Source organism: Heterodontus francisci, chromosome 15, assembly GCF_036365525.1.
Source record: "Heterodontus francisci isolate sHetFra1 chromosome 15, sHetFra1.hap1, whole genome shotgun sequence".
NCBI classification, from domain to species: Eukaryota; Metazoa; Chordata; class Chondrichthyes; order Heterodontiformes; family Heterodontidae; genus Heterodontus; species Heterodontus francisci.
The window spans coordinates 13,537,795-13,553,785 of NC_090385.1; the positions used below are offsets into that span (position 1 = coordinate 13,537,795).

General features: G+C 41.6%; 1 protein-coding gene across 4 annotated transcripts in view; it reads left to right on the forward strand.

Annotated features, from left to right (window-relative positions):
• The window catches only part of fam199x (family with sequence similarity 199, X-linked), a 46,208-nt gene that overhangs the window by 16,959 nt on the left and 13,258 nt on the right, over positions 1–15,991 (forward strand). For 3 of the 4 annotated variants that reach the window (XM_068047127.1, XM_068047129.1, XM_068047128.1), the window contains exons 3-5: positions 3,801–4,029; positions 11,818–11,991; positions 14,667–14,828. In XM_068047127.1, the coding sequence (XP_067903228.1) occupies positions 3,801–4,029; positions 11,818–11,991; positions 14,667–14,828 (565 nt within the window). The remainder of the gene's footprint in view (positions 1–3,800; positions 4,030–11,817; positions 11,992–14,666; positions 14,829–15,991) is intronic. The other variant, XM_068047130.1, reaches the window with a different exon arrangement.

The window sequence follows — 15,991 nt, forward strand, 5'->3', positions numbered from 1 at the left end:
TCTTTCACCAGCTAGTGACTCCCAAGTGCGATAGTCGACATTTAGGGTCTTCATGTCACGCTTGCAAGCATCCTTAAAGCGGAGCTTTTGGTGCCCCACTGGTCATCTGGACCCAGCTACCTCACCATATTGACGGTCCTTGGGTCTGCGGCTGTCCTCCATCCTGTAGACATGTCCGATCCACTGAAGCCACCTCTGTTTCACAGGTGATGCATGATGCCAAAATAATCTCACTATACAAAAAAAGGTGACAGATGAGACTGCAACACTGCAGGGATATCTCACTCCTTAATGTCATGGGAAAAGCCTTTGCTAGTGTCATACTTGAAAGACTCCATTAACTTGCAAACCGAATGTACCGGAAGAGCAGTGCGGTTTCTGTGCTGGCAGATCTACTGTGGATATGGTTGTCTCCATACACCAGCTACAAGAGAAGTGTAGGGAACAGAGTATACCCCTTTACCTTTGTTTTGTGGATCTCAGTAAAGCATTCGATACTGTCAGCAAAGCAGAGCTCTACAAGATTTTTGGGAAGATTGACTGTCCACCAAAGCTCCTCTATCTCAATGAAACTCGGCATCAAGCTCAAATCATAAATTTTATCTCTTACCATTGCTGCTCGCTGCCGTGACTCCAGTGCAATACATTCTCACCCTCTCAGAAAAGAAAGCAACCTCCAGAGTAACCAGGGGTCCCCACAATCCAATGTTTTTGTTCCCGAAACAAAAAAGTTTAAAAGCTTATATTCAAGTCTGTTTGTTTACAGTGACTGAATTCTGTTACCCGGATTGCTGGAATTTTATTAGTGTTTTGAGATCAGATGCCATGAATCTGCCTATTTATAATAAGGCATATTGGTGCATGGTAAAGCCAAATCCAATTTTATATACATGAGATTACAAGGTTCTCTAGGATTGTTATGTATTGGTTTTGGAGGGGGTGGTGCAGTTTGGTTGTTGGGATGAGAGGGGGTGGGGTTGGGTGGTCACATCCACAAAACATTCAATGGCATTTCTTGCAAGCTCGATATTGATGAAAGGTTAACGCTGAGAAATATTTCTGCTTACCCACCTTGGTAACTGTTGACCATCAAAATAATTTTTCTGTAATTCGTGTGCATCCAAAGCCTACGAAATGTGCACAGCAAAAATGTCAGCAATTGTGTCGCTTCTGACCCAGTTGCTGAAGTGGAGCCACAGCAGGATGTCCAGCTCACTTATGGAGTATTGAGGAACGGATGGCTCGCTGCAGATATTTCATTGAGCTTGCTGATTTCTGCTAGCAGATAAGATGGCCTCCTGAGGTCCATCTACCTTGAACCTGGGTCCGATTTGGATTGGCTTGCATGGATGCCCAAGTTGTTGGTTCAGAGGGTGATGTGATGTGAAAGTCTTGGTCATGGTGTGGGTTTTCCTGGGTTCTGGAGTAAAGATGGCATCTTTGATCCAACACATTGTCTTTGCTTTCTGGTCTGGAGCAGTTGTCCACAGCAAGAAGAATGGTCATGCTGGTTGAGTGTATTTTGAGGAGGTGTCAACTTGGAAGGCTGTGTGCCTTGCACTCCTCTGAAAGCTGTTGGTGGGTTTGAGGAAGCGTATTTGTAGGTGGAGAGGTGCCAGGGCCTAGCTACACATGGAGCAAAGTATTGTAGTTTATAAGAGATCGAGTGTAATTGTGTCTTCCAGCTGGAAAAAGCTTGACCATGGAACCCAATGTGTTCTGGTCAGTAGACAGGTTGGTGGTGCTGGTTTTTAGGGTAGCATTATAGTGTCAGTCCTTTCTGACTGAGTGGCAGGAAAACGCACTGCATTATTTTTCATATGTATCCTTTTGGCACCCAGATCTACCATCACCACCGCTCTCGACTCCTCCACTGTTGCTAAATTGTCAGACTGCTTATCTGACATCCAGTACTGGATGAGCAGAAATTTCCTCCAATTAAATATTGGGAAGACTGAAGCCATCTTTTTCGTTGCCTAGTCCAAACTCTGTTCCCTTGCTACCGACTCCATCGCTCTCTCTGGCGACAGTTTGAGACTAAACCAGTCTGTTTGCAACCCTTGGTATTATATTTAAACCCCAAGATGAGTTTCCGACTATATTTGCACCATCACGAGGACCAGCTATTTCCACCTCCACAACGTCACCAGACTGCATCCCTGTCTCAGCTTATCTGCTGCTGAAACACTCGTTCATGCCTTTGTTACCGCTAGACTTGATTATTCAAACACTCTCCTGGCTGGTCTGCTACATTCTACTCGCCATAGAATTGAGCTCATCCAAAACTCTGTTGCCCCTGTCCTAAATCGCACCAAGTTCTGTTCCCCTATCACTGCTGTAGTCGCTGACCTGCGTTGGCTCCTGATTAAGCAACATCTTGATTTAAAAATTCTCATCATTGTTTTCAATTCCCTCCATGGCCTCACCCCTCCCTATCTCTGTAATCTCCTCCAGCCCCACATCCCTCTCCGATATCTGCGCTCGTCTAATTCTGGCCCCTTGAGTACAGGCTGGCTCGGGTCTGAAAATGAAACCCGACCCGAGAACCACATCCGACCCCTAACCGACCCCACCATCAGTTAACCAACCTTTCGTTTTTCACTTATCAACACAAGCTTAAAAAACTGTAACAAAACCACCTTTTCAAGTCCAAAAAGTACATTAACATTGGTGCCACTTACTGGAGGTGGTGATAGAGTGGGTCCGACCCAAACCGAACCTGACACGCGTCTGGTCCTGTCGGGTTCGGGTCAGTTAGCCATGCTCTACTCTTGAGCGTACCCGATCTTAATTACTCCGCTATTGGTGGCTGCGCCTTCTCCGACCCCAAGGTCTTGAATTCCTTTCCTGAACACCTCTGCCTCTCTCCCTCTCTTCTCCTTTAAGACGCTCCTTAAAAACCTACCTCTTTGACCAAACTTTTGGCCACCTGACCTAATATCTCATGTGGCTTGGTGTAATATTTGGTTTTATAACTCCTGTGAAGTGCTTTGCAACGTTTTATTATGCTAAGGGTGCTATACAAATACAAGTTGTTGTTCCTCCTGCAGTTCCTAGCTTCTCTCCATTTAGAAAGTAATCTATCTTGCGCCCAAAGTGGATGACCTCACTTTACCACATCGAACTCCATGTGCCACAGTTTTGCCCATTCATTTAATCTGTCAATATTCCTTTGCAACTTTCTGACCCTATCTACAGCGTTTACTGTGCCACCTAACTTGTAGATGGCGTATATGGTGAGGCAGTGTGACCAGCTGATGGGAAGTGAAAGTTGGTGCCATCTCTTTTTGCTGGAGACTCCTCCACCTAGCAACTGTGCTGCTGTCTGCATCGGTAGGTCTCACCAGACCTGTGCAACAGGCACACATGGAGCTCAATAGTAGCGGGCTGAGACCAGCAAAGATTCTGCATTTCAGCCTTTTTTTTACCTTTTGAGGGTGACATCTTGGTCACTGGATCCTTGGGTACAGGGGTCTAGTGAGTTCCGGCTTGGATACTTGGTGTGAATGACAAGAGTGAGGAAGGAGAGCAGTTTTGTTTGAGTAACAGCAAAAAGAAATTCCCACTTTTTTTCCACTCTGCTGTGGACATTTCTTGGGGTGACTCTGGCTTGTACGTTCACTTTCATGTCTCCTCTGAGAAAGTAAAGGAATTGCCAGCAAAGTCCAGAGCTTCTGGTTTAAGCTCCTGACTTAACCAGCAGCAAGCTAATATATTTAAGGTGCTTTTATTTTTAAACTGAATGAAACTGTCTTTTCACTAAATTCAAGAAATTAAAACATTTTTCTGTTCAAGTGTAGATGGAATTTGACTTCCTGTGGAACAAGTGTAGCGAGCTCTGAATGCAGTGAGGAACTCTTTTCATCCGTTTCATGCGGAGATCAGGAGGACTGCTATTCCCTGCTGGACGATCAGGAATTCACTCAAAGTGCATCCTTTGACCTCTTTCCAGAGGGTAGCGTTTGTAGTGACGTATCTTCATCAATCAGTACCTATTGGGATTGGTCAGACAGTGAGTTTGAATGGCAGGTGAGCTTAAGCAGTTTCTCTTGCCTGCAATTGTAGAATCAAATATTCGTACAGCACAGAAGAAGGCCATTAGACTCATTGTGTCTGTGCTCTTTGAAATAGCTATCCAGCAATGTTTCTTTTTCAAGTATATAATGCCCTTTTGAACGTTCCTATTGAATCTGCTTTTACCACCCTTTCAGTCAGTGCATTCCAGATCATCATAACACTGCGTTTTAAAAAAAAACTCATCTCCCCCCAGTTCTTTTGGCAATTCTGTATCCTCTGGTTATTGACCCTCCTGCCAGTGGAAACCGTTTCTCATTACCTACTCGATGAAAACCCCTCATTAGTTTGATCACAATGTTGGTCAAATTTGTTGATCAGGTAGGCTGGTAATAAAGTTGTGGCATACCAATAATTAAGTAACCTACCAGCTACCTGGATACACATGAATTTTGTTGGTCATTTTATGAATAGTCTACTACCCAAATTCTTTTGAGAGGTACATCTGAATTTGTGTTCTAAATTGCTTTTTGTTCTGTGTATGGTACTCAGTTGAATTGGTGCAATGACTAGCCCTGTGTCCTAGAGATGTGTGATATTAGCCTAACATGAGCTCTGTAAAATGAAACCAAAGCTGAGAACTGTAGAGGGGATAGAGCAGAAAGAAAGATAAAGGGTCAGATTCAGGTAACTGCTGGGAGATGTGCAGGGGCAGGAGGGTTGCGGGGGGGTGGTGAAGAGGTGTTTACGTGTGCATTCGCATTGTGAAAGAGGTACAGTTGTGGGATGCAAATCCATTAATCACTGCAATAAATCCTTGCAAGATGGTATTTTTCTTTTGCTGTCACAAGAATGAAAGTTTCAGATTTCAATATTTATGTCTATAACTGCAATGTGGACGAGACACCAAGTTGTCGTGTCACTTTCTCCCTAAATTACATTGGAAATGCAAGGAAGAAAAAGTTTGCTGATTCAGCATTTTAATCAGATTCTTGGAACATCACAAAGCACTTCGCATCCAATTAATTAGTTTTGGTGTGTAGATAAATATAGCAGTCAGTTTATGCACAGGAAAAATCCACAAAGAGAAAGAGACAAATGACCAATCTGTTTAAGGGAGGAAAGTTGACCAGAACTATGGAAGAATTCCCTGCTCTTCTTTGTAGGAGAAGCTCCCACATCCTCCTGAACAGATAGATGAAGCCTCACTTTAACATTGCATTTGACAGTGTAGTACTTGCATTACTACACTGAAGTGTCATCCTGGGTTATGTGCTCAAGACCTGGATTGAGGCTCTGACTTGACCCACAACTTTCACACTAACTGTCAATTGAACCAAGTTGAGTGCAGGTAGAAGAGATCACTATATCTAAGAAAAGGCAAGTGGGGAAACTGGATTTCACACATTTTGGTGTCAGCTATGGCTCAGTTGGTAGTACTTCTGAGTCAGAAGGTTGTGCTTTCAAGTCCCACTCCAGGACTCGAGCACAAAAATCAAGGCTGGCACTCCAGTGCAGCACTGAAGGAGTGCTGCACTGATCGGAGGGGGCATGTTTTGGATGAGACATTAAACTGAGGCCCTGCCTGCCCCCTCGGGTGGATGTGAAAAAATCCCATGGCATTATTTTGAAGAAGAGCGGGGGAGTTCTCCCAATATCTTGGCCAATATTTGTCCTTCAGTCAATATCACAAAAAAGATTATCTGGTCATTATTACATTGCTGTTTGTAGGAACTTGGTGTGTGCAAATTGCCTGCCACATTTCCTGCATTGTGAATGTGAGTACACTTCAAAAATACTTCATTAACGTTGAAGTGTTTTGAGACATCTGGTGGTCGTGAAAGGATCTATATAAATGCAAGTGTGTATCACCGCATTGAATGCAAAAGCATAGAGGTGATATGGAAATTGTACAAGGTGGTAGTTAAGCAATGGTTGGGGTGTTGCTTGTTCTAGGTACAGCAATATTAGAAGATATCACAGCTATTGAAGTGATACCAGGAATGAGAAGTTGGAGCTATGAAGAAAGGCTTGAAAAATTTTAAACATTTTTCATAAAGAGAGGGTCTTGTCATAGTTTTGGTTTTGAGAGAGCAGGTAGCGAATGGTTCCATTTGTTTGGATAACACGGGATATTGTGAGCCTAGTCAAAAAGAAAAAGGAAGTATTTGTAAGGGCTGAAAGGCTAGGAACAGATGAAGCACTTGAGGAATATAAAGACAGTAGGAAGGAACTTAAGCAAGGAGTTAGGAGGGCTAAAAGGGGTCATGAAAAGTCATTGGCAAACATTTTAAGGAAAATCCCAAGGCTTTTTATACATATATAAAGAGCAAGAGGGTAACCAGGGAAAGGGTTGGCCCAGTCAAGGACAGAGATGGGAATCTATGCATGGAGCCAGAGGAAATGGGCGAGGTGCTAAATGAGTACTTGGCATCAGTATTCACCAAGGAGAAGGACTTGTTGGATGATGAGCCTAGGGAAGGGAGTGTAGATAGTCTCAGTCATCTCATTATCAAAAAGGAGGAGGTGTTGGGTGTCTTGCAAAGCATTAAGGTAGATAAGTCCCCAGGGCCTGATGGGATCTACCCCTGAATACTGAGGGAGGCAAGGGAGGAAATTGCTGGGGCCTTGACAGAAATCTTTGCATCCTCATTGGCTACAGGTGAGGTCCCAGAGGACTGGAGAATAGCCAATGTTGTTCCTTTGTTTAAGAAGGGTGGCAGGGATGATCCAGGAAATTCTAGGCCGGTGAGCCTTGCGTCAGTGGTAGGGAAGCTATTAGAGAGGATTCTTTGGGACAGGATTTACTCCCATTTGGAAACAAACAAATTTATTTGCGAGAGACAGCATGGTTTTGTGAAGGGGAGGTCGTGTCTTACTAATTTGATTGAGTTTTTTGAGGAAGTGACGAAGCTGATTGATGAGGGAAGGTTGGTGGATGTTGTCTATATGGACTTTAGTAAAGCCTTTGACAAGGTCCCGCATGGCAGACTGGTACAAAAGGTGAAGTCACACGGGATCAGAGGTGAGCTGGCAAGATGGATACAGAGCTGGCTCAGTCACAGAAGACAGAGGGTAACAGTGGATGGGTGTTTTTCTGAATGGAGGGATGTGACTAGTGGTGTTCCGCAGGGATCAGTGCTGGGACCTTTGCTGTTTGTAGTATATATAAATGATTTGGAGGAAAATGTAGCTGGTCTGGTTAGTAAGTTTGCGGACAACACAAAGGTTGGTGGAATTGCGGATAATGATGATTGTCAGAGGATACAGCAGGATATAGATCGGTTGGAGACTTGGGCGGAGAAATGGCAGATGGAGTTTAATGCGGACAAATGTGAGGTAATGCATTTTGGAAGGTCTAATGCAGGTGGGAGGTATACAGTAAATGGCAGAACTCTTAGAAGTATTGACAGGCAGAGAGATCTGGGCGTACAGGTCCACAGGTCACTGCAAGTGGCAACGCAGGTGGATAAGGTAGTCAGGAAGGTATTCGGCATGCTTGCCTTCATCGGTCGGAGCATAGAGTATAAAAATTGGCAAGTCATGTTGCAGCTGTACAGAACCTTAGTTAGGCCACACTTAGAATATTGCGTGCAATTCTGGTCACCATGCTACCAGAAGGACGTGGAGGCTTTGGAGAGGGTACAGAAGAGGTTTATCAGGATGTTGCCTGGTCTGGAGGGCATTAGCTATGAGGAGAGGTTGCAAAAACCCGGATTGTTTTCACTGGAACGACGGAGGTGGAGGGGCAACAGGATAGAGGTTTACAAAGTTATGAGTGGCATGGACAGAGTGGATAGTCAGAAGCTTTTTCCCAGGGTGGAAGAGTCAGTTACTAGGGGACATAGGTTTAAGGTGAGAGGGGCAAAGTTTAGAGGGGATGTGCGAGGCAAGTTTTTTTTACACAGAGGGTGGTGAGTGCCTGGAACTTGCTGCCAGGGGAGGTGGTGAAAGCAGATACGATAGCGACGTTTAAGAGACATCTTGACAAATATATGAATAGGAAGGGAATAGAGGGATATGGGCCTCGGAAGTGCAGAAGGTGTTAGTTTCGGCAGGCATCAAGATCGGCATTGGCTTGGAGGGCCAAATGGCCTGTTCCTGTGCTGCACTGTTCTTTGTTGGCAAATCAGTAAGAGATCAACTGAGGGAGTAACTATAAAACAGAGAATGATCATTTGGAAATCGGTAGAAATGTTTTCACATGGTTATGAGAGTATGGAATGCTCTCAATTCAGTAACTGAGAGTGCGCTACATTGTTTGAGCTGTCGTCTTTCAGATAAGCGATTAACTCAATGCCCATCTCTCCTCTGGATGCAAAAGATCATATGGCACTATTCAAAGAAAAGCAGGAGAGTTCTGCTGGTGTCTTGGCCAATATTTGTCACTCGATCACCACCAAAACCAGATTATCTGGTTATTGTCTCATTGCTGTTTGTGAAATCTTGCTGTGCTCAAATTGGCTGCCATGTTTGCAGTGAAACACTTGGGGGCATCCTATGACAATGAAAGGTACTCTGCAAAAGCAAGCTTGGGCATTCTTTAAGGTCCCTTAGCATCCCTTAAATGGGAGCTAGATAAGTATTTGACAAGGAAGAGTGTAACAATGAAAGGAAAATATTTGGGAGTGTGTTGAAAGCCCAATAGTGCACACCATGGCCCATTTGAACTGTGATTTCTTTCATTGTATAATGGCATTAATATTTTCAATGAGTTGATGGAGGTGTGAATATAAAGGGTTTATTTATTGTTTTCAAACTGAATGCTGTTTTCCTGTGAGCTTTAGAAGAATAAGTTTCTGTGAGTCAATAATACGTGTTATTCTGAAGCACTTGTTGCTTACTCATGTTATATGGATTTCTGATGCAGATTTTTAAAATTTCTGTTTTAAGCAATAGAAGTACCCCCCTGGTGCCAGGGTCAAGGATGTCATGGAGCAGCTGCAGGACATCCTTCTGGAGGAGGATGAACAGCCAGAGGTTGTGGTCCACATTGGTACCAATGACATAGGTAGGAAGAGGGATGAGGTCCTGAAAGCAGATTTTAGGGAGTTAGGAAGGAAATTATAAAGCAGGACCTCAAGGGCAGTAATCTCAGGATTACTCCCAGTGGCACATGCTAGTGAGCATAGGAATAGGGGTTGATTGATTGAACACGTGGCTGGAGAATTGGTGCAGGAGGGAGGGCATCAGATTTCTTGGGCATTGGGACTGCTTCTGGGGCAGGTGGGACCTGTACAAGATGAATGGGCCACACCTGAACAGGATTGGGACTAATATCAGGGAGATGAGCTAGTGCTGTTGGGGAGGGTTGTCAGGGGGAGGGGAACCTGAAGGGGTACCTGAGATTGGAAGAAGTAAATCTGGTAACAGGAAGTAGAAAAATAGCAAGCTAAATTAGAAGGCAGGCGAAACAAAGATGAGTATCAACTCCACTTAGAATGCAGAATAATGTCAAAAAGACAAGGTTAAGGGCACTCTACCTGAATGCACGCAGTATTCGCAACAAAGTAGATGATTTAAAGGCACAAATAGAGGTAAATGGGTATGATCTAATTGTCATTATGGAAACAAGGCTACAGGGTACCAAGACTGGGAACTGAATATTCAAGGATATTCGACATTTAGGAAGTACAGGCAAAAAGGCAAAAGAGGCGGTGGTGGGCTGATGATAAGGGATGGGATCAGTACATTAATAGGGGAGGATCTCAGATTGGAAGAAGAAAATGTGGAATTTGTTTGTGTGGAGCTAAGTAACAGCAAGGGGCAGCTAACATTGGTGGGAGTTGTTTAAAGGCCACCAAACAGTAGTGGTAGTGTGGGGCAAGGTATTAATCAGGAGATTAGAGAAGCATTTAGAATGGGTAATACAGTAATCATGGGTGACTTCAAGACTGGGTAAACGTAATGAACACTAATGCTTTGGACAACAGGTTTCTGGAGTGTGTTAGGGATAGTTTTCCAGAGCAGTATGTTGAGGAACCGACTAGAGAACAGGGTATTGTCGATCGAGTATTATGTAATGAGAAAGGGCTAATTAATCTAGTTAAAGAACCTTTAGGGATGAGTGACCATAATAAGATAGAATTTTACATTATGTTTGAAAGTGAGGTCGTAGAATCTGAAGCCAGGGTGTTAAATTTGAACAAAGGAAATTATGAAGGTATGAATCTGCCCCAGACCTCAACTCCTCTTCCGTGCCAGCTCCTCATACATAGCCCTCAACTCCCCGATATTTCAAAAATCTATCTACCTCCTCTTTAAATGCTTGCAGTGATCTAGCCTCCACGACTCTCTGTGGTAGAGAATTCCAGACATTCACTACCCTCTGAGAGAAAAAATTCCTTTTGCATCTGAGTTTTAATTGAGTGTCCCCTTATTCTGTGACAATATCCCCTAGTTCGAGATTCCCCCACTAGTGGAAACAAATGCTCAACATCTACCCTGTCAAGCCCCCTCAGAATCTTGTACGTTTCAATAAGATCACCCCTCATTCTTCTAAACTCTTAATGAATAAAGGCCTAACCTGTTTAGCCATTCTTGATAAGTCAATCTTTTCATCCCAGGAATCAGCCTAGTGAATCTCTTTTGAATTGCCTGCAATGCCAGTATATCCTTTCTTAAATGCAGGGACCAAAACTGTACACAGTACTCCACCAACACCCTGTACAGTTGTAACATTTTTTAAACTTCAACCACCAGCAATAAAGGCCAAAATTTCATTTGAGGGGCAAATTGGCTGAGATGGATTGGGGGGAAAACATTAAAAGGTATGATAGTGCATAGGCAATGGATAGTCTTTAAAGAATTATTACATAGTTTACAGAATATTCAGTTCAACTATACATTCCATTAAGACACAAAAACCCAAGAAGAAAAGTCAGTCAACCATGACAAAGCGAATAAGAATGTAGTCTATGGAATCCTCAACCAACCTCCCCGCTTACTCAGCAAGTTTTATTGAGTGAATAACTGAAGCGCTGCTTAAAAAGGTTCCAGATACAATCCCTAGTCTGTTCTGAATTAAGATTTTTGCATTGAGAGTGTGTTGGCAGACGTTTTGTAGTCTTGCTGCTGAGTTCAAATCTCGTTCAAGAAGCCAGCGAATGTTTTTGTGGATATTTCAAGCTGCCATTCTCTCTCCATCTAAAACAACTTATCAAGTGGGTTCCTGCCTATGACAATCGCAGGCCTGCAATGGTCCTCTATTTGGAGCAGTACCTGTAGCTTCGTCACCTGGACACCACTCGGTGAGCGAGAGAAAGTCAGCTCAGTTTCCAGCTACTGGTTGCTGTTTAGGATCCCTGCAGGCAGGTGAGGACAGGATTAAGCTCAGCTGTGAAGCTTTCTTGGTGGAATAGCTTGCTGACTACTACTGTCAAGGGTTACGCTTAGCAACTGCCACCTGTGCAACTGTAACCTACTGAAGAATCAGCATCTTCAAAAGATGGATGGGGGACATGCATTTTGAAAAATAAATGTGCATTATTCTGGATATGGCAAATTGTCAATGTCCCATGACTAGACGTTTGGCATAATTTATTGAGCATATTCCTATAAATTGTCTTGAGGTTTTTGCACCTTAGCCTCCTTGCCCTGAAAAGTTGCAATGTTGTTCAGAAATTGCTGATTCGACCTTGTGCACATTAATAATTCCTAATAGTTGCGTTTGCAATTGCTTCCTGAGATGAAACGCAATAAACCTAAATGCTGGCACTGTTCTTAATCATAGAAAAAATTGTGGCTTCAGTATTTCATGTTTATCAGGGCTTTGTAGCTATCTCTTATTAATTTGATCTTAAGGTTTTCTGTTTCCTTTCAAAGCTGCCTGGCAGTGATTTTGCAAGTGGCAGTGACGTCTTGTCTGATGTGGTTCCCAGCATTCCAAGTTCTCCTTGCCCTGTTCTAAAGCGAAGAAGCAAACAGCACAGAAGTTTGGATGAGCTTCCGTGGAGTGCAATGTCCAATGATGAACAGGTATTTGAGGGGGGTTAATTTTTCATTTTGAAGTTTACTGTGTAGTGCAGGGATTACTAGATTCTCTGCTAGATCGACCAGCTGTCCTTCAACGCGCTAAAAAATAACCTATACTATATATTTTTCATATATTTTTATATAGTATGAGAGAAGACTTTGTTATAGCATTTTATTTTTTAAGTCAACGCCACAAATACAGTCATGTAATTTGATTTTCTTATGGAAATATTTAAGATTTCTCCCAGAAGACAGTTCGATTATGATTTTTGTACACTTGCACTTTTGAAAATTGATATATGCATGTGAGGGAGTAATGAGACATTGCTGTTATCAAATCTGTCAAATAAAGAAACTAGCCTCTGGTGCATGTGGGAATGTTGGGCCTTTTGGGAAACTGTTATTTCTCTTGTGTTTAATTTGTTCTCTGATTTCATTTACTACAAAGTGATCGTGTGAGATTTGTATTCTCATATTTTTTTTATTCATGCACGGGATGTGAACTTCGCTGGCAAGGCCAGCATGTATTGCCCAAGCCTAATTACCATTGAGAAAATGGTGCTCCTTGAATACAACTGAGTGGCTTGCTAGGCCATTTCAAAGGGGAGTTTAAAGTCAACCACTTTGTTGTTAGTCTGGAGTCACTTCTAGGCCAGACTGGGTAAGGATGACAGATTTCCTTCCCTAACGGACATTGGTGAACCAGATGGGTTGTTACAACAATCATGATCAAAGTTGCCAATACTAACTTTTTATTTCAGATATATTTAATTCAGTTTGAACTCCCCAGCTGTTGTGGTGAGATTTGAACTCACACCTCCATATCATTAATGCAGGATTACTAATCCAGTAAATTAACCACTATACTACTAAACGTGTAGCTTATTTATTCCAAATGGTCATGTATTGACATCAGTTTACCAGTGGATTAAATGTATATTTAAACCATTATATAGATTGCAGCTTATGTTTTCTTTTTTTTTTATAATGCAGTTGCCCTATTTTGTGTGTCCTCTGTTTATGCAAGGAAAAGTTGTTTAGTGGAAATTTTATGCAGTGTATTTTGTTGTATTCAAAGTCACTTTTGTATCAAAAATGGAATTATCCAGTAATACAAACTTAAAATGGTTCAGGAGGAATTACAGTGCCAACAAAAAAAGTTCAAATTATCCATTAATTTAAATTAAGTAACCTCAGTGTGTCAACTTGCAATATCTGGACGAGCTAGATTTCTCATGCTTTACAATATAAATGGTCAATTCTTACAATATGTCTTGAAGATTTCAATTCAGGTTGTTTAAATTGTATATGTAGATTGACTATCCTAACAAGTTGTCAACTAAATTATATTTGTAAGGTTTGTTGCTGATGGGAAACAATGGTGTCCCTGGCAAGAAATAAAGATGACTTGCAGTAAAAATTGTAGAACTGAAGATTCAGATGCGGCTTGAAACAGATTCGAGCTTCTCAGCATTTGAATGGTGAAAATGCTGATAACGCTACTGTCTAAAATTAGTATCAATGGAATTCAAAATACTGTACTTGCGCAAATACTGTCCTTTTTATGCAGCTGATTGTATGGTTTCCTACAGTGCAAGAAATTGTTTTTTCAAAATCAAAACCCTTATTGAAGTGGGCTTTAGTTGCACTAAGAAAAATTCAATTATTAAGTCTAAAAGTTGCATGACTTTCAAGACCATGGAAGTCCTCCCGTGTCCCAGCCAGTATTTTATCCCATCAATTTAAAAAAAAAACATTATTTGGTCGTCATCACATTGCTGTTTGCAAATTGTCCGCAGCATTTCCCGCGTTACAACAGTGACTCCACTTCGAAAGTTCTTCATTGGCTGTAAAGCGCTTTGGAAAGTCCTGAGGTCATGAAAGGCACTATAGAAATAACTTCTTTATGGGGAAGCCTAGCAGACACCTACAGCTCATCAGTCTTGTGTAAATGAGTCCCAAGGTTAAGGAGCAAGTCTCATTCACAGGCCAGCGCAAGCCAATTTCTGAGGGCTACTTATCCCAATTATTTGATTTCTGTTTCTTTTTCTCTTCCTCACCAGACCCTGCCAGTATAATAGAACAGGATGTGCATAGTGGAACATTGCACTGGAAACAATAATATCTATCTCCATTTTAAATTTCAATTTTTGGAAATTTGTGTGCATTATGTGTTGTGAATTTTTTTGGGGGGTAGACTTTAGTTACTGATTGCTGTTGCTCCAGTTGAAAATTCTACAATATTCTGTTTACAAAATCTGTGAATTTTGCTATTCTAATGACCAGTGCAGCATTGTCTAGCATGTCTTGACAGCTTTTAACTGGAATGTTACACAAGTTGAACGTTCGACCAAATCTGCAACCAAAAACACATTTGGGGGGTATTTGCTATTTTTGCAACTTTTAAGCCTTGAATGACGTCCTTGACCATTTTTATTATTTGGGTCACTACTTATATTAACTAATCAGTGCTGTGCTCATCTATTAGCCACCTCCAGAACTGATTTTAAATTCACAAGCTTGAGGAGTACAAAAGAAGAAAGTAAATCATAAAAATGAAACTTGTTGCTACATAACTCGATGTCAATAGAACATATAGGGTCACAAAAATTGAGTGATTTATATTAATTGCAAATGATTGTAAATGTTAACCTGCTTATCATTTCTACTTGTTTCAGGTTGAATATATTGAATACCTGAGTCGTAAAGTCAGTACAGAAATGGGTCTACGGGAGCAGCTGGACATTATTAAAATTATTGATCCGAATGCTCAAATTTCCCCTACAGACAGTGAATTTATAATTGAGCTGAATTGTCTGACAGATGAAAAGCTGAAACAGGTAAATCTCAAGACCAAATTTAATTGTATGTAATGAAAACCATAATAAGTGCATATCGCCGTATGTGAGAATTGATATGTGTATAAGTACTTCGTTTTTTTACTTCTGTATAAAGATGGGAACTTGTATTTCATGAATGCATAGTTTTTGTTTTCTATGACATTTATATCAGTTCTGTAATAATTTATGTTTCACGTGCTCATAGTTGATTTTCTACTTGTGTTCACTATTTAGAATTAAATTTTCTTAGGTGAATGCAAATGGTACATTTCGGTATGGAAAGGCAACCAATTATTTTGGCAAACCTAGTTTAAAAAAACAGCAATACAAGTGATTGTGCAATTGCAATAGTCTAATTTTTATATTAATTTTTGAAGGAACTTGCCTGTTCTTAACTTACAATCTGCTGTACAATCTGTTAGTAGCACACTCACCCCTGAGTCGCAAGGTTCCAGGTTCAAGTGCCACTCCAGGAATTGAGCACAAAAATCAAGGCTGACACTCCTTCGGTACTGCATTGTTGAAGGTGCTGTCTTTCAGATGGGATGTTAAACCGAGGCCTCGTGCTTGTTCGGGTGCATGTAAAAGATCCCATGACACTATTTTAAAGGGGGAGATATCCCCAGTGTCTTATCCAATATTTATTCCTCAATCAACATCACAAAAATCGATTCTCTGGTCATGATCACATTGCTGTGGGAGTTTGCCTGTGTGCAACTTAGCTGTTGCATTTCCTGCATTACAACAGTGACCACATTTCAAATTACTTCCGAAGAAGGGTCACTGACCCGAAACGTTAACTCTGCTTCACTCTCCACAGATGCTGCCAGACCTGCTGAGTATTTCCAGAATTTCTTGTTTTTATTACAAATTACTTCATTGGCTATGCACTTCGAGACATCTGGTGCTGATGAAAAGTGCTATATAAATGAATATCCTTTTTCTTTTTCTTTTGCTTGTATGGTGCTTTCAGCAGAATGCATTGCTACATTTGCGTTTTTCCTAGGGCTGTGCGTGCACTGGGATTAGTGCTTGTTTAAGGATTGAAGCAGTTTTTGTTCTCGTCCCCAGAGTGTGTACTTGGGATGGGTGGAAGATGGCACACTGCCTATGTCACTTGATGGTTTGGAACCCAATCTTTATTAAAGTTGTGAGGGCATGAT